This window comes from Macaca nemestrina, chromosome 1, assembly GCF_043159975.1.
Source record: "Macaca nemestrina isolate mMacNem1 chromosome 1, mMacNem.hap1, whole genome shotgun sequence".
NCBI lineage: Eukaryota > Metazoa > Chordata > Mammalia > Primates > Cercopithecidae > Macaca > Macaca nemestrina.
In genome coordinates this window covers 72,519,712-72,543,552 of record NC_092125.1, presented here as the reverse complement: position 1 = coordinate 72,543,552, position 23,841 = coordinate 72,519,712, and the positions used below count along the sequence as shown (strand labels likewise).

The 23,841-nt window shown below is 42.2% G+C and overlaps 1 protein-coding gene across 1 annotated transcript in view; it reads left to right on the top strand.

Moving 5' to 3' along the window:
- Positions 1 to 23,841, top strand: part of LOC105493528 (protein tyrosine phosphatase non-receptor type 14) — a 204,198-nt gene that overhangs the window by 157,530 nt on the left and 22,827 nt on the right. The window contains exons 9-16 of the mRNA XM_011761226.3: positions 1,210 to 1,297; positions 2,462 to 2,544; positions 5,186 to 5,243; positions 9,306 to 9,384; positions 11,367 to 12,844; positions 18,031 to 18,174; positions 19,690 to 19,908; positions 23,271 to 23,399. Coding sequence (XP_011759528.2) covers positions 1,210 to 1,297; positions 2,462 to 2,544; positions 5,186 to 5,243; positions 9,306 to 9,384; positions 11,367 to 12,844; positions 18,031 to 18,174; positions 19,690 to 19,908; positions 23,271 to 23,399 — 2,278 coding nt within the window. The remainder of the gene's footprint in view (positions 1 to 1,209; positions 1,298 to 2,461; positions 2,545 to 5,185; positions 5,244 to 9,305; positions 9,385 to 11,366; positions 12,845 to 18,030; positions 18,175 to 19,689; positions 19,909 to 23,270; positions 23,400 to 23,841) is intronic.

Sequence of the window (23,841 nt, the reverse complement as noted above, 5' to 3'; positions counted from 1 at the left end):
TTGCCTCATTTTTAAAGTAGGAGCAAAAATAGCTGCCATAGAGATTTGATGTAAGAATCGAATTCTATACAGCTGAGAGGCAATATTATTGCTTTTTATTCTTCTAGCAAACATTTCTTGAGTGCTGTGTGCCAGGTACTCGATTCAGTGCTTGGAACACAGAAACGAAGAAGGCAGAATCCCTGCATTGGGTATGGGGCCTGTGGTCTACTTGGTCTCCTTAGAGATCTCATCACAGAAGTAAAAATTGTAATGCAATGTGGTGACTGGTAGGGGACTGCAGCAGGCTCTTCTCCTCACGTGTGGGTAGGGGGGATATGAGGAAGGGATTCCTAGAGAAGGTGACTCCCAGAGCTGAGTCTCAAAGTTATTGTCCAAACAGAGGATGGTAGAAGTATTAATGAGCAGATGCATCATATGAGTGAAAAGGCGGTGGCAGGGAATTATAGGTGAAGGGTAGATAGTGGTAAAAGATGGTTAGAAATTGGTTCCAAGTAGGGTGGGAAGCAGTAGCTTATCTTTCCTCATCTGGTGCTTGTTTTGGTGTATCTCATTTTAGATAAGGTCTCCATGAAGACAGGGAAGGAAACTCTGTGTGTGTGTGTGTATGTTCCCAAAAGTGTAGGCACATTAAACAGACAATTAATATATAATTAGTGGCTGGCATATGGAGCTGACACTAAGTCCAAAAGTCAAAAAGTTTATTCTATAGTCTGAAAGATCTCTCTTGTCATTCCTGCTTCAATAGGTGTTTTTTCTTAGGTGGCATCATGAATCTGTAGTGCATATTGCAATACAGAATATGTGGATTCTTCTGTTTAGGTTCCTGGAAACACATGACGTTTTAATAATATATGCTCCTCCATCATTAAAAAGTGGTGGTCATGGGAAATATTTTGTCCCTTTGGAAGTGTGAAAAAAGTGGGAGAGGGGGAAGCAAAAGTCCCTTGCAGATTTTCCTCATTGCTAGTCACAAAGAAAACTATAATTTATAAATAGCAATATCTAGACATATGTTATGTAGAATTTTTAGCTATTTGAATGGATACGTGCTGCATTTTCTTTACTTTTATCCTTTGCAAGAACATTTCACTTAAAAATAGTTAAATCATAATTTGTAAAAATGAGACTCGATAGCAGCAAACAGCCCTCCTCTGCTGTGTCGTAAATGCCTGGAACATCTTTCACAGTGACATTTCTTTTGACCAGGTGGAATGACATGGGGAATATCACTCATAACAAGTCGACCATTCTGGTGGAGCTCATCAACAAAGAAGAGACTGCCCTCTTTCACACGGTAAGCAAAACAGACAAACAGAGGCAGGGTCTGACAAGACACTGGCTTTTGGACTTTTCAACTCCTCATGTCCTTTCCTTGCTGTCCCTATCTTGAAATAGTAAATATTCTCTTGAAGAGATGCTTTCTAATACTTGGTCAAGGCTATCATTACTCATTCCAGGATAGTGGTGATGAAATACCCATGTTTAAAATACCAGGTTTCCAGCCAGGGGAAGTGGCTCATGCCTGTAATCCCAGTACTTTGGGAGGCCGAGGCCAGTGGATCACTTGAGGTCAGGAGTTCGAGACCAGCCTGGCCAATATGGCAAAACCACATCTCTGCTAAAAATACAAAAATTACCCAAGCGTGATAGCAGGTGCCTGTAGTCCCAGCTACCCAGGAGGCTGAGGCAGGAGAATCGCTTGAACCCGGGAGGCATAGGTTGCAATGAGCTGAGATCGTGCCACTGCACTCCAGCCTGGACAACAGAGCTAGACTCCGTCTCAAAAAATAAAATAATAAAATAATTGTATTTTTTTTTATTGTAAAAGTATTGTATTTATTGTAAAAGTATTGTCCTTTTGACTCTAGGACTCTGGTCCCTCCACCTGCCTTATGTGTGATGGATCACATTGTCTGGTGTGCCGCCTTCCTCAGCACTCTAGTTACAGCCCTCATCTAGTGACCCCTGATTCTTCTATTGCATTCCATTTGCTTTTGCTGGCGGACCTGAGTTTTCTTTCCCATCGTAGCCCAAGCTTAATCTGAAGTAAGCTAAGCTACTGACCTTCTGTTAAGTGCCTCCTCGAGAGCCAAGGCATCTCACTGCCTCCTATTTAATGAAGTCTGGTGTTTATTCTATGCTGTGCCTTGATTCAGTTATTTATTTTGAAAGCGCTTGGTCGGGAATTACGTAAAGACATGCCGGTTCATCAGTGTAACCCCAGCACTTTGGACATAGGGATTCCTTGGCAGACGGCATGTTCTGCCACTCTTTGGTAGGCTTTGTAGGCATAGCTGCTGCTGAAATTCAGCAGGCTAGTTTACTTTGCTGGCCCATGTATTATTTTGTGCTTGAGATGAAGGTTGGAAGGGATGTGTCCCTCCTCAGAAGAATCTTAATGAAATGTATAACTAATTCAACTAATGTTTATTTTTTTCTCTGTCTCTTCTTTTCCAAGGATGATATCGAAAATGCCAAGTATATTTCTCGGTTGTTTGCCACACGACACAAGTTTTACAAACAAAACAAAATCTGCACTGAGTAAGTAAACATTTAGTCCCCCCCTCAACGGGATGGCTTTATCAGACTAAATTAATGTCTTTTTGGGGTGCTGTAGGTTGCTTTTCCTATTCACTGTTTTTCCTTGTTCCTTGCAGAAGCTAAAGAAGTAAGCTAAAGCCAGGGCAGGAATGAAAACGTTAATGATGAAGACTGTCTAGTGTAGTGCATATGCCCAGAGAGAGAATAATTCACAAATTGACTGTGAATGCTTGGCTGCCTGGATGGGGTGGCCCGCATTAGCGCCTTTCCAACCCTCTGCTAGGAGTTTGGAGAAGCAGAGCAGTTCCCAATTTGCCAGGGTGCCCCTTCGTGTCAGACGCGGAGTGTGTTCAGAAGTGGGTAACAGAGTGACGAGCTAGCTTGAAAGAGAAGGCACTCCTGTCATCCTCAGCCCCGTGTCGCTTGCACAGTTGGCTAACCCTGCGCGTTCTCCTGGGTCATGTCATCTGACTGTAAATGAGAGGCCAGGGTAATTAGAGGAAGATGTGGAAGACACTCATAGGTGTCACAAATCCGTGTGTATTTTTTTAATTTAATTTGGAAATAAAGATGATAAAGAGGCGTGTGATGAGGGCACTTAAATGCGACCTGACCTCAGATGGAGCGTGCTGGGGCTCACTCTATCGTTGTCTTTTTCTTGGTTACCTTCAAAAGACGTTCCTCAGCCGAATACATTCAGCAGTTTGGGCGCCCAATGTGTTTAATTTTGTTTCAAAGAGCGTCAGGGTTATAAATGCAAGAGAAGAACTGCGTTTCCACTCCCACAGTGGACACATCCGAGAGTATGTAGAGTATTGTCCTAGAGCAGTTCCTGCTGAAGAACGCGGCCGCTTTATAGCTGGAGCGCCAGGTCATGGCAGACTTTTTTCTCCACACCACGGAGGCTCTTTCAAGCCAGTCACTGCAATTGGTCACTGTCGGGGTCTGAAAGTATGTCTGATAGTATTAGGCCTACCCGCTTGGTTTGCAAATGTAAATCAGAAGAAGGCCTGATCGGGGAGTGGCAAGTGAAGCGGCTGTACGTTTCTTCCGGACACATTCTCCCATGTGCCCCACCACACCATTCTCTTGAGCAGGTTCCTGATAGGTCACTTCTGTGTATTTCTACTCTGCGGTTGCCTTTGACTTCTCGGGGTATCTTTGACATGAACAAGAATGCTATCCTTGACTTCTCTAGGGTGAATTTAAAAACTGAGAACTGGATTTTACTCTCGTCTTCTGATTTAAGCACAGCTCAGCAAATGGTTTTACTATCAAATTTACGGAGTGCTTATTATTATTACTTTTTTTGGTGGTCTTTTCCTCCAGTATTAGTGAACATCACATATTAGTCTGAAAACTAAGAAGAAATTCTGTTTCTCAATTCTGCTTCTGTAATAACCATTCTTTTCTTCTTCCTAACCGAGTATAAGAGGTTCCTAACATCTTACCTGATTAAAACCTGGGGCACACTCTCAAAATTATACACACACACACACTCCCATTAAATTCCATATGCAGTTCAGCGTCCCAGCACGATGTTATGGCCTGGGGCATCCCTCTGGAGTTCTGTGAACTGGCATAATCTTAACAGCATCCTTCTCCACGCACACACAGCAGTGTCCTTCTCCAGAGGGCGAGACTCTCTGACCTCTAAAAGATCGTTACTGATTTTTCTGCTCCTGCAGAGCTGCTGCTTGTCGTCTGGAGGTATAGCTCTGTTGAGTGGCTCCTCAATTTCTTGATATAGGGAGAAAAATTAGGGGGCAGTATATATAACATAGGTCTGATAATATTGTATTATTTAGCCAGTCGTTTAAAAATCCACCATTGCTATATTGCCTCCATCATTTCATAAAATATATTTTATCACCAAAAAAGTAGGAAGGATGAAATCTCAGAATAAGGAGAGTCCTTTGAATTGAAGAACTTACCCTAATAAAAAACTGTACAAGTCCTGGTTTTTTTGTTTGTTTGTTTTATGGTAGCACTGAGAATGAGGGAAACTATTACAGCATTTGGGACGCATGGCTTGAAGGCATCTTTGATTTCAACTCTCAAGAATTTGCTAATACTTCCAATTCATTTTTTAATCTCTACATTAAAAAATATGTTGATTCTTAGTCTGGAAAATATCTGATCAGATAAATGTTTGTAAAATGTATTATCTTAATAAAAAGTACCTTTTATATGGTCACACTGAAAATATTGTATCTATTTCGTATTTTCATTTGACTGGAAGCATTTTAAAAATATTTTTTCTTGCATTTTTTAAAAAACCTATGAAGGATTTTACATATATACAACAGTAGAAAGAGTACAATTTTTAAAAATCCATGTAATGTGATATTTTTCAGTCTTGCTTATTTCCCTCCAGTCTTTCTATAGAAATAAGCCTCCATTTGTTTAATATTACTTTGTAAAACTTATTCTAAAAGTATCCTATCTGAACATTTTGAAAATAGAGAAAAACAAAGGAAATCAAAATTGTTCTTAGTGTTACCACCGGAAATAAGCCATGTTTATGTCTTGATGTAACGATTACCAATCTTGTTGATTTACTTCCTCTCCCTCCCTTGTCTATCTGGTCTTTTTATATCAATAATAATAACCATTCTCATTTTTTCACCTCTTCATGTAGACAGTCAAATTCTCCACCCCCCATCAGACGCCAGCCCACCTGGAGCCGGTCCTCTCTGGTATGTATAGAAGCTGCAGTGATCAAGTGATCTGACTGTTGAGCATTCTTTGTTGTTAATTTGAGGCAGGGGGATGATGAGGGCATCATGAGGAGGTGAAATTTTGTGAGAACACAGAGGCATCATTCTGTCAAGCAGGTGCGATGCACACCCATTTTGTCCCCCTTGGATCCATCCATGCCCACCACTACTCTTAAGTGTGGCTGAGGCTGCGGGTTTACCCTGAGAGTAGGTCTTATTCCAGGCCTGTGGGACCATGTTCCATCAGCATACAGCCTATGGTGTGTTTTCATCCCCTTGCTTATCTGTTCTGGTTGTTGTGTGAAGATACATCTTCAGTTATGAGCCCCACAAATTCTTTTGTGTTCACTGCCATAGAGAGAGCTTGATAAACTAGTGAGAAAATGCCTTCTAAATGAGCAAAAACTGAACGGATCTGGTTGATGGTCTCAGGCAGAGTATCTGATGGGGAAAATCGATTGCATAGTTCCTAATTTTAGGCCTTTTAAAAAAAATCAGATTTCCAAAGCACTTCCATAATTTTAGGCTTTAATTAGCCAGCAGAGTTTGAATTGATCTAGCTTTAGCCACTGCTTTTTTGTTTAAGTTGCTTTCCTCATCATGTGAATAAGGAAACAATTAATTTCAGTGCATGTGTTCTGTCTTAGGCTATGTTTTGAGGATTACTCAAGGATAACAGATGTTAAGAATTGGTTTCCTTTAATGTTTTCTGCTTGTTTTAACTCACAATTCTTTTATTTTAGGTTATGGTTTTTTACACAAAATCAAAATAAACATATGACCTTTGAACTTCTCTAGATCAACAATTCCTTCAAGTTGATAGAATGCAATTAAGTTTTTCTTCATATTCAATGTATACATGATAGCATGTCTTTAACTTGTCTTTTGAAGGGAACGTTTTGAGAAAAAAAATATTTTCTGGAAAATGCTTAGATGTGGACTCTTTGAATTCTTGAGTTGAGCCATTATGACATCGCAGTAATTCCTGAGTGCCTGTGAGAATATTATTTCTCTCAATATTATGCACAATACCTCACATGGGATCCTGGGCCCTGGAGATCTAAGAGATACCTTGGGCTTTCCCTGAGTACCAATAGATTTGTTCATGGCACTGATTTCTTTATTCTTCTCCTTTATGAATGTTATCTTCCTTTTCCCTTCTTTAGAGTATAGATGTCTTTATTAGCAAAATAATTTTTCATTTACATCCTTGAAACCCTATGGGAGGCAAAGTGTTTGAAAGCTCTCTTGTGATCTTATCTTGTCCTCATATCCAGAGAGGATGCAGAGGCTTACCTATTTTATTCAGATGAAGACAGTTTATAGGAAGTCTGATCCAATTAATGGCTTCCCTCTTTCTCCTGTCCTTTAGGCTTAAACCATTACACCAAGAGTTTCTTACAATGAGTGAGTAAGACCAGATAACATTGTCTCTTGGCTTCCTTGCTGATAACCAGAACTTCTCATTGCTGTTTTTCACCTGCCCTCTTCTGTCTGTATTTTGGCATCAAATTTGTTTCTCTATTAGCACGTCTGGAAAGAAATGGAATAATGAATTAGAATATATAAAGAGATGCAATAAATAATAAAATCCTGAAATGATGTTTGAGGGATTAGCTATTATTGTCCTTTGACAATGCTGTTTGTGAACTGGCGTAAGTCTGCTCATTTATGTCAGTTCATAAACCGTAACTTACTTATTAGATTTTTTTAAATAAGGCAAGTAAAGACAGTAAACCCACTTTGCCTTGCGGTGTATTTCTATTCCCTTGTACAAATCCCTCCCCACTGTGTTTTTCTTTAAAGCCTGAAAATGGTTGTGCTACCATGGAAAACTTGAGTTGAATTATGTATTGCCAAGAAAAGGAAAAATATTTTTAAATTGCAACTCAAAAATCAGCCAAAGGGAGACTTGGGAATATAGCCCCTTTTCTTTGGTAGCCCGAACTGCTTTCTTAGATTGATTTCGGTTCTTCATTTCTTCTGTCTTGATTCCTTTTAATTCTTGGATCCCTTTTTTATTGCCACTTTGAAGATCAAGCATTGTTTGTGTCAGAGAAAATGATAGGTGAGTTAGTTACCCAGCTTCAAGCTCTTGGCCAGTGTATTTCTTCCATTGAGGGATGCTGAGAAAGTGTGACCCCTGCTGGATTTGGGTTTCTTGGTTTGATCTCAGATTCTTCTCTCAAAATAGTAACCTTTAAAATCTATAAGGCTAATAGAAATATAAGAGATTGGCTGGGCACAGTGGCTCACACGTGTAATCCTAGCACTTTGGGAGGCCAAAGCGGGTGGATCACCTGAGGTCAAGAGTTCAAGACCAGCCTGGCCAACATGGTGAAACCCCGTCTCTACTAAAAATAAAAAAACTAGCTGGGCGTGGTGGTGCAGCGCCTGTGATCCCAGCTACTAGGGAGGCTGAGGCATGAGAATCTCTTGAACCCAGGAGGCGGAGGTTGCAGTAAGCCAAGATTGTGCCACTGCACTCCAGCCTGGGCAATAGAGTGAGACAATGTCTCAGAAAAAAGAAATATAAGATATTATTTTGTTTGGTGGCTTATAAGCTTAAGGGTTTTGAAGATTTTTTTCCCCTGCAAATCAAAACTCTTACTTCAAACAAATTCTTACCTGGAACCTCAATACATAAATAAAATGGATAATACTTGAGGTAGGGGAGGGAAGAGCTTGATTTGACTGACAGGAAACTGAGACTGACTGAAGTTAAATGGCTTGCTCTAGATTACATTAGCGCATAACCGTCGTTCCTTTGTTGGCTCACCAAATATTGTGCTTTTTTTTTTGTTCTGTTTTGTTTCTCTGAAAACTTGTCCCTCTTCCGCAGCATGAAGTTATTCAGGTTCAGTCTAAATAGCCATCTTTAAGAGACTGTGGAAAGGATTCTGCACTGCGGTGGCGGGTAGACAGGGCCCTTTCCACCCTTGGTTCTGCAGTGGGGAAGATCAGCAAGTGGTCTGGAGAGCTATACACTCATTGTTGTGGGCCGCATTTGAGATATTTAAATAGATTCACCCTGGGCTCAGCTTAACACTAACCCTGTTCCTATTGAAGGTTGATGTGGAGCTGTGAACTGGGATCTCAGGCACAGCTCTGCTGACGTGTAGGAGCTTGTGAATGGAATTTTGAGAACAAAACAGGTGTCCCTCTTATTCTTATTTCTGAGATGGGTTATAATAATTTACTTTCTCTTTCTTTCTTCCTTCCTTTTTCTTTCCTTTCCTTCCTTTCTTTTTCTTTCCTTTCTTTCTTTTCCTTTTTTTTTTTTTAGATGGAGGCTCGCTCTGTCGCCAGGCTGGAGTGCAGTGGCATGATCTTGGCTTACTGCAACCTCCGCCTCCCAGGCTCAACAACTCTCACACCTCAGCCTCCCAAGTAGCTGGGACTACAGGTGTACGCTGCCATGCCCAGATAATTTTTTTTTTTTTTCTTTTTTCTCGGAGACAAAGTCTTAATCTGTTGCCCAAGCTGAAGTGCAATGGCGTGATCGCAGCTCACTGCAACCTCCACCTCCCGGGTTCAAGTGATTCTCCTGCCTCAGCCTCGCGAGTAGCTCGGACTACAGGCATGTGCCACCATGCCTGGCTAATTTTTGTATATTTAATAGAAATGGCATTTCACTGTGTTGCCTAGGCTGGTCTTGAACTCCTGAGCTCAGTCAGTCTGCCTGCCTTGAATAATTTACCTTTTCTAAGTTATTCTTGTGAAAGAAGGCATAGGGAACTTTGCAAGTATACTAGAACATGTATAGTAAATGGTTACATTTAGTCTTTGATGGTAACCTCTTTCTCTTTCTGATCTTGAACCAACTTCATTTCTCCCTTACCATTTCTCCAGTTCCAAACTTAGTGATGAGATGGGAGTGCAGATGGGTAGAAGAAGGTTGAGTCAAAGGGGTGGCAGGGACAGCGGCTGCCACGAGCCTCCCTGACGACGTGGCGGGACTGCCGTGTGCCCGGGCCGGCTGTGTGAGTCATCGGCCGTGTCTGCCAGGCCTCCCCACCTCCTCTATGTTCTCTGTTTCAGCCCAGGCAGCAGCCGTACATCCTGCCTCCCGTTCACGTCCAGTGTGGTGAGCACTACTCGGAAACGCACACCTCGCAAGGTAACTCTGGCTTGCCGTTCTCTCTTCTTAAGACAAAAAGTTGAATACCAGTAAGCAGTAAAGAAGCCTTTAAAAAAAAGATGACAGGGATGCTTTCTTTTTAACTTCATCCTCATCTGAATGACAGTAGCTAACAGCTTCAATTTGTGGATGGCCTAGACTATCAGTTACCTCTGATCAAAAAATTTCCCCATTATTGGCTGCTCAGGGAGTCCGGGCCAAGGCAGCAAGCAAGTCCTTTTCTCCTCCCTTTCCTAAGGGAGCTTAGGGAAGAGAGTTTGACAGCTCAGCCCAAGTGAATGCACTTCACCTTCATTGCCAGTATCCGAAAACTTGTGGCAGTCACTCAGGTTTTCATGGTGACATAGAACATGGGCATGCAGAATAATTGGAAGAAATAAACAAAGTCAGCCTTTTCTTTTAGCTGTTTTTCTCATCTCTTTCTCCAGCCCCTTTCTTGGTACACTTGCTTTTTTCTTCTCAGAGTAAGGTAAATCTGTTCTATTCCTCTCTTTCTCCCAAAACATCTCCCATGCAAAATGTGTGAAAAAGCTTCTTTTAGTAATGACTTCATGATAACAGCTAACATTCATAGAGCAATTGTGGTATTGCTGTAAGTACTTGCTATATATTGTCTCATGTAATCCTTAAAATAAACCTGTAGGTACTATTATTATTTCTATTTTACAGTTATAGAAATTGGAATACAGAGAGATTAATGATGGAACTTAGATATGAAAATCGGTAACTCGTAATCATTATGCTAACTGCATTTCAAAAAGAGAGATGGTAGAAAACCTTGGATGTTGGAAATGTAGTAAATGGATAATTAGTTTCTATGTTATCAACTCCTGGCCATTTTGAATCCTCTGCTGTCTGAAAGTGTGAGCATGAAAACCAAGACAGTCAAGACTATTTAATTTAATAAAAGTAGTACTTTTTATAAGGAGACTAGCAAAGTTACCACATTTCTATGGGAAGGCACCAAACCCCACGGGAGGCGGATAAATTGTGGCACATTTGTCTCTGTGTCCCCCTGTTTTTTCTGCCTATCTTATCTGATCAGATCTCTTTACACACTCCTCCTCTTCAGACAGTTGAATGTCTTCAGTCACCTTTTCTGTTTTTCACCTTCTCTGATTTTATGCTTATCTGTTTTGCTCATGTTTAAATCTGTAGTGTGAAAAAATGAATATATCTTGGCCACAGAAAGGCAAGAGGTTGCCTTCCTTGGAGGGGTGTGTGTGTATGTAAGAGAACTTCGGACACCTAGAATGGGCCTGATTTTAGAAATCTGCTTTTTCTCTCTTTAGGGACCTCTTTAAACTATAATTAATTTTTACTTGAATTGACCTAAGTGATGAAACCAGATCTAGAGGGGATTTGGGAAATTACCGAAAAGAACTCTTGATTCTAATTTTGGCCTTTATTGCTGCTCAGGATGAACTAGCTGTGCTGACATCCTGGCTACATCATTTGTTTTGTGCCTTTAGAATACCCAGCAGTCCCCTGGGTGAAGGGGCTTTTTCCACTGCCGTCAGGAAGAGCAGCTCTAAATACTTAGTAATTGAAATCTATTGCCCTATTAAAGTTCTTGACTGTCTGGTCTAAATATTCAGTCCTATTGCTGAGCCCTGCACAAGAGGACAGGTCTCCCCAACTGGAGGGCGGTTGTTGGTGCCTGATTTTAAAGCTTATGGTAAAATTGAGAACTTCCCCAAGCGACACTTACTCCAAATGTGTGCATGCCTTCTTCCATTAGGTTCCCGTTTTCTTTTCAATATGTCTTAAGGTGTTCTTTCTGTATGTTGGCATTTCATCCAAGATGGTATCCATTATTCTGTAGAACATGTGGGTGGAGACCATGGGATTTCACTTTTTATGACTTATTTAAATTAAAAGTCAGCTCATAAGTATGAGGATGTACTTTGTTGTGGCAGGATGGCTTGGAGGTTCACGTGCCTTTGTTTGACTTCTCGTAGACAGCATTTTTCATGGGAATGAAGAAGCCTTGTATTGCAACTCTCACAACAGCCTGGACTTAAATTATTTAAATGGCACCGTCACCAATGGCAGCGTGTGTAGCGTTCATAGCGTCAACTCCCTCAACTGCTCGCAAAGTTTCATCCAGGCCTCCCCTGTATCCTCCAACCTCAGTATCCCTGGGAGTGACATCATGCGGGCCGACTACATCCCGAGCCACCGGCACAGCGCGATCATCGTGCCCTCATACAGGCCAACCCCCGATTATGAGACAGTCATGCGCCAGATGAAGAGGGGGATACTGCATACAGACAGCCAGAGCCAGTCTCTGAGAAACCTCAACATCATCAACACCCATGCCTATAACCAGCCAGAGGATCTGGTGTACAGCCAACCAGAGATGCGGGAGAGGCACCCCTACACTGTCCCTTATGGGCCACAGGGGGTCTATAGCAACAAACTTGTCAGTCCATCTGACCAGAGGAACCCAAAGAATAATGTGGTACCAAGCAAGCCGGGGGCAAGCGCCATCTCGCACACGGTGAGCACCCCAGAGCTGGCCAACATGCAGCTGCAGGGCAACCATAACTACAGCACGGCCCACATGCTCAAGAACTATCTCTTCAGGCCACCGCCCCCCTACCCACGGCCACGACCTGCCACCAGCACCCCAGACCTGGCCAGCCACCGCCACAAGTACATCAGTGGCAGCAGCCCAGACCTGGTGACCCGGAAGGTGCAGCTCTCGGTAAAGACCTTCCAAGAGGACAGCTCTCCGGTGGTGCATCAGTCTCTCCAGGAGGTGAGTGAGCCTCTTACGGCCACCAAGCACCATGGCACGGTGAACAAGCGCCACAGCCTGGAGGTGATGAACAGCATGGTGCGGGGCATGGAGGCCATGACGCTCAAGTCACTCCACCTCCCCATGGCTCGCCGCAACACGCTCCGGGAGCAGGGACCACCCGAGGAGGGGCCAGGCAGCCACGAGGTCCCCCAGCTCCCTCAGTATCACCACAAGAAGACCTTCTCTGATGCCACCATGCTGATCCACAGCAGCGAGAGCGAGGAGGAGGAGGATGAGGCTCCAGAATCGGTGCCCCAGATCCCCGTGCTCCGGGAGAAGATGGAGTACAGCGCCCAGCTGCAGGCGGCCCTGGCCCGCATCCCCAACAAGCCCCCGCCTGAGTACCCCGGCCCAAGGAAGAGTGTGAGCAATGGGGCTCTGAGGCAGGAACAACCCGGCCTTCCTCCCGGCATGGCTAGAGCCAGGGTGCTGAGGCACGGGCCGGCCAAGGCCATCAGCGTGTCCCGGACCGACCCGCCGGCTGTCAACGGGGCCTCTCTCGGCCCATCCATCTCAGAACCCGACCTGACAAGCGTGAAGGAGCGGGTCAAAAAAGAGCCTGTGAAGGAGAGACCTGTGTCTGAAATGTTTTCCCTGGAGGACAGCATTATAGAGAGAGAGATGATGATCAGGGTGAGTGTCCTCCTCTCCGGGGGCATTTCCCAGTGTGAAAGCACATGCTTCAGGCACTGAGCAAGGGGCAAACCTTATGCAGGGAATGTGGTAGGTTTTTAAGCAGTCACTGAGCATTTAAACAGGTAGTATTTTATTACACAAAATGTTGGGTTTTGCCCTTTCAAATAAATCTTCCATTCTCTTTCGTGGCTTCTAACAGGTGTACTTGGTACGTTGTTGAGGCCAATGGCCTCAGCTAGGATTTTGCTGTTTATTCAAGGCTCAAACTTCCAATTGTGTGAGCTGCTATTATGGAAGCTCACCTTTCTGTGTCTTTCAGTGTTTTGTTTTCTTGAAGGAAAGCTGTCCGCCACCTCCATTTAGATATTAAAAGCAACATCCCTATACCGCCTTCTGTATAGATCCATAAGTCCAGACTCGCCAATATTGTCTTGATTGTGATATGTTAACTTTATATTGAGATTTTCTTTCAATAGATATTTCACACAGATTCAAGAAAATTATAGCAATTAGATATATAACTCAGTAATTGGATAAATAATTATCCGTTGAACTTATTCTATCAAAAATTCACCCACATGTATGTGAATACACACATACATATACATACATACATATTACCACTTGAAGATCCATCCTAGTATTAGACATGAATAGCTCTTCTTCATAATATGTACAGAGCCACATATGGTGGGGGATACCTGTAGTCCCAGCTACTTGGGAGGCAGAGGTAGGAAGATCACTTGGAGCCAGGAGTATGAAGCCAGCCTGGACAATATAATGAGATCTCATCTCTATAGAAAAAAAAAGGAACCACAGGTATGATGGCAGGAGCCTGTAGTCCTAGCTAATCAGGAGGCTGAGGTGGGAGGATTGCTTGAGCCCAGGAGTTCAAGGCTTCAGTGACCTGTGATTGTGCCACTGCACTCCAGTCTGGATGACAGGACTAGACCTCATTGCTTAAAAAAAAAAAAAATTGTACAACTTGGGGAGACAGTTATGTTGTCAGAACAGGACTATGCAGGTACATATAGAACAATGAAGTGAATCTGTTCTTACTAGTGAGAAAATGTTTGGATTATTGCTACTTAAAGAAATCTCGGCTGGGCGCTGTGGCTCACGCTTGTAATCCCAGCACTTTAGGAGGCTGAGGCAGGCAGATCATGAGGTCAGGAGTTCTAGACCAGCCTGACCAACATGGTGAAACTCCATCTCTACTAAAAATATAAAAATTAGCCGGGCGTGGTGGCACGCACCTGTAATCCCAGTTACTCAGGAGGCTGAGGCAGGAGAATCACTTGAACCTGCAAAGCGGAGGTTGTAGTGAGCCGAGATGGCGCCATTGCACTCCAGCCTGGATGACAGAGCAAGACCCCGTCTCAGGGAAAAAAAAAAAAAAAAAAAAAAAAATCTCCATTGCTGCTTGCCATGAACATTTTCATTCCCTTAAAAAAAACCAATTAATTAGAACTAATCAAAGCCAGATTGACTTCTCTTCATTCACCACGGTTGTACCATACGGTAGCCAAGCCTAATTTTAGGAACTCTGAAACAGTTGTAACTTAAAATTTGCCTTGATGGAATCCATTTGGCCATCGTCATTTCCAGGTCTTCCTAACCCATCATTGGGATTCAACCTGAAAAGAACAATCAAGGCCCAATGATTTAAGGAAGCCAAGTTCCTGGGGTCAGAAATTGAATCTATAGCAACCTTGTTACTTTTGGAAAACCTTAAGAACATTCTCAACTTCACAGTTTTGGCTAGCCCCACTAGAGTAGTGCTAAGAGATTCTTATACAGACATGACTGTTTGCAAACCTAGAAGGAAATTGTGCAAGGTGTACCTTTGCCTCTAGCAAAGAAAACCTTTGGCTTGGAATGGAAGAAATGTGTGGGTGGGTGCCGCTGGGAGAGAGTTTTCCCAACATGAAAGAAAGCAATTTATTGGTAGAAAATAGTTTTTCAATACTTCCACACCACTTAAAAGCAACATTAGCATCAAGAACCTCTCAGTCTAAGCATTTAATTTAGCTATTTCCCCTGCCAACTCGATACTTAATGATGTCCACATGGTCCCTTAACCTCATTTTGGTTGTATTCATCCTCTTCTCTTCTTACTCGTATTAAACAAATAGCCTGTAGCCAAAATCTTGGCAGGGTCTCCTCCTCGTAGCTCCTTGCATTATCACAAAGGAACAAGGGGATTTTCACTATTGTTTTTTCTCCAGATGCTTTTCCATTCCATTCATGTAGGTAATAATGACTAGCAAATTTTAGCCATTAACCTTTAGTTCAAGAAAATAATTATCCCATTTCTACTTCATTTTCCCTGTTGATTTTTTTTCCCCCCAAATCTGCTACACTCAGGAGCTCAAGGACACCAGCAGACCTTAGAGGTGGATTAGGAGCTTCTTCAGTGAGCCAGGAGGCCAGGCAAGGTGGTGACAATGCCAGTGGCTCTGAGCCCAAGATGAGTCTCCATCTGTTTTGTTTTTAATGCAAAAACTCACCCCTTAGCCTAAGCAGCATCCCCACAGGTCAGATACTTCTCTGCTCTCCTCACTATGGGCAACTTTTGCCAGCTTGATGGGAATTCATGAGAGGTGATGGCCATTCTAAGGGCCCTCTTGATCAGAACACAATGAGAAACTTTTAGCAAAAGATAACTCAGGGGCGGGGTGGAGTGTGCAGGTATGGTGAGAATTTGCCCTCTGGGCAGCTCTCCTGGACCTGCTTGTCTATTTGATGGATGGTTTAGCTGCTTTCGTAGCTCCTCATTCTGGCTCCTACTGCTTCCTTGAAGATACTTCCCTGCTTGTAGTCCCCTAGCCAGAAGTTGATGCACTGAGAAGAAAAGGCCAGATCAGAGCTTGTGAATTATTATTATTATTATTTTTTATCTCTGGTAGCAAGCTGATAGGGTGAGTGAGAAGGATCAAAGAGACATACTTTGATTTATCACTAAGTAATAATCCTTTCCCAATAAAGACAAGTCAATTACTTTTTGTCTTAGACCCAGTTAGGGTCGCCTTGCCCTGCAGGTAGAAAGGAAGCAGGACTGCTGAGAGGAGCTCAGGACCCATTTTCCAGAACTATTACCTTCTCAAAACTTTGGAGAGCAGTGAAAATAGATTCCCAAGTGAAAGAGGTGACAGAAATAAACAAAAAAGAAAAACTCTTTCTCCCCAAAACTAGCAGCAAGCAAACAAAGACCTAACCATTTTAATCCAGAATCTTCCCCCAGGGGGTTCCCAAGAATTGACAGACCAGGGCCATTTGTAAGAATATTACATCTTTTGGCGGTAAGTCCTTGGGTACGGTAAAGCCAGAAAATCTGAGACAGGTCTCAGTTAATGTAGAAAGTTGATTCTGCCAAGGTTGAGGGTACACACCTGTGACACAGCCTCAGAAGGTCCTGATGACATATGCCCAAGGTTGTCGGGACATGGCTTGGTTTTATACATTTTAGGGAGACATGAGACATCAGTCAGTATTGGTTCTCTCTGGAAAGGCGGGACAACTTGAAGCAAAGGCAGGAAGACGAAGTAGGGAGGGGGCTTCCACATCACAGGTAGGTGAGAGGCAAATGGTTGCATTCTTTTGTTTCTGATAAGCCTCTCCAAAGGAGTCAATCAGATATGCATTTATCTCAGTGAGCAGAGGGGAGACTTTGAATAGAATGGGAGGCAGGTTTGCCCAAGCAGTTCCCAGCTTGACTTTTCCTTTTAGCTTAGTGATTTGGGGCCCAAGATATTTTCCTTTCACAGTACTTTTCTCACTTTCTCCCAGTAACCTCCTCTGAGATACTCCTTTGGTTTGTCTAATGAGTCGGCCATCACCAGGACAGGCATCCTGTTGTCCGTGTCACTCACACAGGCTTCATTCTGATTGTAGGTGACATTATGGAAACACATGGAAGGGGCGTAATGCAGTCCCCCCACCCGCAATTAGAATAATTCATAACCCTGTGGGATGGCGCCATCAAGACCTCTTCCTGGGGAGTGAATTTATACATCATAGATAAGGAAAAAAGTCTCTCAAGGCTTGAAAAGAAACCGGGGATTCAATGGCTCTTCATCTGTGGCAGTCAAATGAATCTGCAAATGGGTTGCCCTTCAGTGTGAATCAAAATCCTAAACCTTGCAAAACTCATCTGCTTCTGTGAGGAGTGCCTGTGTTCTTCCCTTAACTTCCAGGACACAATTAATTTTAGGAAAGGCCCTTTGTGGCTTGCTTGAAGTGAGCATAAAGAGCTTTTTCATACTTGGTCAGTTTCAAGGACCTGAGGAAGCACAGCAGGAGGCTAAAAACCAGCCCTGCGAAAATCCAATTTCAATTTAGAGTTGAGGGTGGAGAGGATGGAAATCAAAAAGCCCCAAACTGGGCCAGGTGTAAACATCGAAACCTTTCCCTAAGTGGTCTGCTCAGTTCTGGAGTCCATGTTCCCCCATAGCTCAGTGGCATGCAGTGATGTCCCACCATCTGTGTTGGCAGGCACAGTCTCTGTTATTGTGGGCTCTCTGGGTGAAGCCTGAAGGGTAAGGCCTGTGGATCATCTTAGATGACCCCAGCCAGGCTTTGATGTTAGTGAGTTTGCTAAACCACATCAGCTTTCAATTCTGGGCATGACACCACCCTTAGGTACTCCAAGGACTAGAGATTAATTATAGAATTAACATCCTCAGGACAGAAGCTTAGGAAGATTTTTCTCTACAGTTTATGTGTGTGAATCTCTCAATCAACAACGAAGTGTTTTACAAGTTTTGCTCCATTCCATCTGTGCAAAAGGTCCATCACTGTGATTGGATTAGATGATTCACATAACCCTGTTTCTCTTTTCCTTGTCTTGTCATCCTTATCTTTCTAAAGTGTATCGCATGTACCCTATTTTGTTTTTGTTTTGTTTTGCCCTATGGCAGGGTGTATTTTTAGGGAGTCTTTTTTCTTATTTATTGGTCTATCTGGCTAAGGAGTTAATTAAGAATAAAAGCTCAGGAGTCCTGTAGGAACTGGCTTCCGGGGGCCCAGTGGGAATAGTGGGAAGGCTGTGTTTGAATTTGCCCTACTGATGGTGATTGTCTGCATTCCTTGGCTGGGGAGTTACAGATTTGAGGAGATTAAAACACATTCCAACATTCTACTAGTATTATAAACAATGAGAACATGCCTTTTCTTGCCGCAAGAATCTGGAGAAGCAGAAGATGGCAGGCCTGGAGGCACAGAAGAGGCCGCTGATGTTGGCAGCGTTGAACGGGCTCTCGGTGGCTCGAGTCTCAGGGCGGGAAGAGAATCGAGTTGATGCCACCCGGGTTCCCATGGACGAGAGGGTAAGTGGCAGGCTTGTCAAATGTGATTCATTCTCTGTAGTCTGAGGATCCCAAAACACCCTCCTTGCTCGAATATGCCAGCACTGAGATTTGTGTGATGCATTATTTCTTCAATCTGAGATTAGGAAGATCAGGCATAACTGTGTTGCATTAAATCAGTCCCTTCCAGCATCTCCTGTTTCTCCATTCCGGTCTTCCTGCTTTGTCCAGTTGGCGGATCATTGGTTACCTAAAACCAGCAGCCCCTAACATGCTGTATGACTTGGTCAAGTCACTCAATTTCTTTGGGCCTGCTTCCTTTCTTGTAAAATGCACAAGTTAAACACTTGCGATAGCTCTCAATTTCTATGATTTTTGTGAGCAATTGCCATTTCTTAGGAAGTGATTATTTTATCCAATCATTTATTTTTATTTTTAATTTTTTAAAAACTTTTAGTTTTGGGGGCACATGTGAAAGTTTATTACATAGGTAAACACGTGTCACAGGGGTTTCTTGTACGTATTATTTCATCATCCAGGTGTCAAGCTCAGTACCCCATGGTTACCTTTTCTGTTCCTCTCCCTGCTTCCACCATCCACCCTCAAGTAGGCCCCAGTGTCTGTTGTTTCCGTCTTTGTGTTCATAAATTCTTATCATTTAGCCCCCACTTATAAGTGAGAACATGCAGTATTTGGTTTTCTGTTTCTGCGTTAGTTTGCTAAGGAAAATCGCGTTCAGTTCCTTCCATGTTTCCCGCAAAAGACATGACCTTGTATCTAAGCATTTATAGAGTTCTTTAAAAATGCTGTCCCCTCATATGACCATAAAATGAGGCTGATTTATAATCGTCTGGATAATGCATTGTGAAAACATGGGTTTTGAAAAGCAGAAAGCAGCTGCATGGTAGTGTTTTAGAGGTGAAGAAAGGTGTATCCTTAGTTCCTGAAGTTGCTGTCAGAAGGTTAATAAACAGGTTGTATAAATGTAATAGAGTACTAATAACATTAGGGTGTTTGATTTCTGCCAGTATGTATCCAGAATTAGAATGTTTTTAAAGCCAGAAGGGACTTTAGAGGAATCATTTAACCCAATTAATACCATGTTATTGTAATTATTAGTTTGGCCAGGGAAGAGGTAAAAAGAGAGAGATTTAATCCTCAGAGCTATAGAACTGTGGACCCAGTGTCATCTTAAAAGCAGCTACATAGGTGGAGAAAAGGATGTTTGGATAATTAAAATGAACAGTCTTTTTATCATTAGGACTTTAAACAGAGTTGTTAATAGCAAAAATACTGATTTTTGAATTTTAACTCTTGCTAGTTCTTGCAGATTTGTTCTACTTATGAGTAAGAAGGAAAATGGTTATTAGACAAGGGAAACAATCAATATGGTTGATAAGGAGACAAACCAAGTATTGATTGTACAACTTGAAATCTCTTACTAATACAATCGCTAAATATTTAAAGAAATTTGGTTGTTTCATTGAGTTTTTGGATCAGATAATTTAGAGAGCTGAAGATCAATTTCTGTTGCAGTTCAGAACCCTGAAGAAGAAACTAGAAGAGGGAATGGTGTTCACAGAATATGAGCAAATTCCAAAGAAAAAGGCGAATGGCATTTTCAGCACAGCAGCTCTGCCAGAAAATGCCGAGCGCAGCCGAATCCGTGAAGTTGTCCCCTATGAGGAGAATCGAGTAGAGCTGATACCAACCAAAGAAAATAACACGGGATATATTAACGCCTCCCACATCAAGGTAGGAAGGCAAGCCTGTTAGAAGGTTTGTTAAAGATGGCTGGGTTAAAGGTAAAAATGCGGGGAGAAGAAAATGTGTGGGCTGCAGCTGTACCTTTTGGCTTGTCCCCAGACCCTCAGGGATTGTTTTTGAACTCCTGTGCTTTTCTTAGTCAGGTGGAAGGGCATGTCTCTCACTGCAGAGAGAAGGAAGTCTAGCAGCCTCAGGAAGAACCTCCGGTCAGGGATTTCTGAAGCTCACTCATGACAGAGGCCTTAACTTTTCCTTCTCTCTGTGGGCTGTAACTCTATCTATACTCACAGGAAAAACTGAGGATTATCCTTTTTGGTTTGTAATTAGCAGAGATGGAGACTTTGGAAGTCACAGGTATTGAGTTACTGACATTAAGGTGTTATGTTCAATAACAACAGAAACTATTGTTTCTCCCTTATAATACTACGGGTTATGCATTTTATAAAAGCACAAGTCCTATTATTGCATGGTATTTAGAAGAGTGGAATAATTTGCACCTGCACTCTAAAAGTGTGGTTAATCTTGAAAGATGTGCCACATTAGTCAATGAATTTGTGTTAGTAAGTTTTTGTTATTATTTCAAATACTTTAAACCTTTGTATGTCGGTATTACATAGTTTAGCACTTCTGCAGTTGAGTTATGGATACATGTATACATATAGTTAAATGTTTCTTAAATAGCTTACCTTCCTCAGAGTTCCTGTTAACAGAGGACACTTATTTAGAATGTCACCATTTGCTCTGAACTCTGAAGTGGGAGATTTGTTCATCTATTAATGTTAAAGCCATTGTTATAGGATGTTGTTAAATAATACAAGGTTCAATTAATAGTCCACTGTGATCAATAGCCTTAGAAACCTATTTTCGGCCTTGTCTAGAATTATTTGCTTTCCTCATTGGACTTTTCAACTGTAGCAGAATTATTAACAGGTTTTATTGAGCCTCTAAAGGCTAGTTAGGTATCTAGTTTGTGTGTCAATTATAACTAATTTTGATACAGAATGTGAAAAGTATAGCATGGTTGGGTATATAGTATTTTTATTAATATACACAGATAACCATAGTTTTTAATAATTAGAAAGTACTGTCAAAAGAAATATAAAAGAGTAACTATCATAGATCATATTGCTAATTTTTACTTGGATTTTTGAGAGTGAGAAGTAAAAAATGAACTCTAGGAAACTCTTAAATAAACTGTCAGTGGTGGGTTTCATGGGCTTAGTTTAGATTATGAAACAATGACCAACGTAATGTATTCAAACAAGGATGCAGATCACACAGCTGCTTCTTGATAGAGTGTCTATGAAGATCTTACATAGCAATATTATATTATCTTCTTCTTTTGGCCAGATCTCTTCGACTATTTTCCATCTGCTCTCTGAAAAAAGCTGTCACTTTGTATAAACTGTGCCCATTGGGCATTGTTAACTGAGAAACATTCCCTTCCTTGGTATTCTCTGTGGCCCACATTTCATCCTGTGGATCCGGGTTAGACATGGGTGCATTTAATAGACCCATGGAGCTTGCAAGAACTTGTCCCTGTGTTTTGGAATAGAGGTGTATGTTTTGCCAATGTTTTCCCCCCTGGGTTCCAAGCAGCCGTTAACACAGAACAGAGATTTATTTGCTCCAGAGGTGGAATCACATCTGTGAAATCTACCTCAGTAGCACTGCTTGTTGTGTTTTTAATGCAGTTTTTAATACCCTCCTGTCAATACTTGGAATATGCTGAAAGGCCCCAGGCAGCAGCAGCATTCTCTGGAAGTATTTATGTTTCCTATACGTTGGGTGCCAGAGAGGCTAATGTTTAAAATCACAATTCCACGGATAAACCAAACTCCTAGCCAGCAAATATATGAATGTTATCTCCCACCAGTATTTGGAAAATGGATTTTTCTTGCCAGCTTTGACCTAAACATGTCTTGTGTAATGAGACGATAACTTACATTGTTTTTGTTTGAATCGAGTTAGCATACAGTTTTATCAAATAAATGAGGGAAAGAAGTTTCAAACAATGATGACTTCATTGCTTTTTGAACTCTCCAGAGATCTGCATTGCATAGATGTAGAAGGGGCCTGCCTTTGCAATATCAAGGCACAGAGCTGGAAGGGAGAATAGAAAGAATTCCTCCAAAGGCCACCATTTCACCTTGACAGCATGACCTTTAACACTTTGGGTACAACTTCTTATTTATGGTTCTCTGCAGCTAGTATTTATAGCTGTAGAATTATCTTCCCCTGATCACCCTGAGCCGCAGGGGTAATAATTTTATTATCCAAAGTCATGTCATGACTGTAGTTCAGTTGGATGCCATGATACTACCAAGGTGAAGTTATTGATAAAATATTATATGCTGTTGACAAGAGCATTCGTAGCATCTCTGCCGTGCATGGCACCACAGAGCAGCAGTGACAGCGACGTTTATGATACACTTCATCTCAGATCCACAGGAGAAAGATAGTGCTCCAAAAGGGATGTTGTTTCATGGCCTTTTTTTTTTTTTTTTAATTGTTTAATTGGATACCATGAAGCACTGTTTTTCAAACTGGATTACAACACAGTGGTAGAATGTGAAATCAGTTTAGTGGTCATGACCGTGTGTGTGTGTGTGTATGTGTGTGTGTGTGTCTGTGTGTGTTTTAATGAAATAGACAAGAGAAAAGAATGGAAAGTGTCAGAGTACCTTGCACATAGTAAGCATAACTATTATTTCTGTGACAAATCCTAAGTTATACATGTTCATATGTATGCATATATACGTGTGTGTATGTGTATGGTTTTTAATAGGCACTAGTTTGCATATACTGTGAGTTACAAACAAAGATCAGGTAAAGGCCAGGCGCAATGGCTCAGACCTGTAATCCCAGCACTTTGGGAGGCTGAGATGGGCGGATCACCTGAAGTCAGGAGTTCAAGACCAGCCTGGCCAACATGGTGAAATTCCATCTCTAGAAAAATACAAAAATTAGCTGGGCATGATGGTGGGTGCCTGTAGCCCCAGCTCCTTGGGAGTCTGAGACGGGAGAATTGCTTGAACCCAGGAGGCATAGGATTCAGTGAGCCAAGATCGTGCCACTGCACTCCTGCCTGGGCAAGAGAGCAAGACTCAGTCTCAAAAACCAGGATTAGGTAAATGTTTTAATAGGCTTGAGTGGCAGAAAATATTTTCATGTGAGAATGTGTCACTACACTAGCCTCTATAGTCTCAGGGATTTTGTTAATTGAACTAATTCATTTGGCCCCAAAAATAGATCCAAGGTTTTAAGGTGGATACAGATGGACAGGTGATGAGCAGGTAATGTTGTCCTGGACTTGGGGTTTATTTACCGATACTTTTCTTGGTTTTTAGGTGGTGGTTGGAGGGGCAGAATGGCACTACATAGCCACCCAGGGGCCCCTACCACACACGTGCCACGACTTCTGGCAGATGGTGTGGGAGCAAGGAGTGAATGTCATTGCCATGGTCACCGCAGAGGAGGTAAGGAGTATGGCCTACTCCACGTCCTTTTCCCTAGGGAAAGGGTGGCCAGAAGATGGGCTTTGTGCTGGCAACTTTGCTACACTATCCTTCTTCCTGCAGTGCTGTTTCTCTGCAAATGCTTTTCTCTTTGGTATACATCTGTTTTCTTACTTCCAGCTAGATATTTTTCCCCCGGAGATAATTGATTGTTGTAGTTTTCCCTCCTCCCATTTTCTTCTTGCTTTTAACTCTTTTCCTTGGATTGTAATGCACTAAACTGAAAATAAAACAACAGAAAACCAAAAATGACCAGACTTTAGTTCAACCCGCTGACTTTGTGTACCAAACGAAAACAGTGATCTTTCCACTGGAATTTGGGAGTCTCAGGCTGCTCTGGGCAAATCGACATAGATGCCCAACTCCAGGCACCCAGCTCCGCATGCCACCATGCTTATCAGCT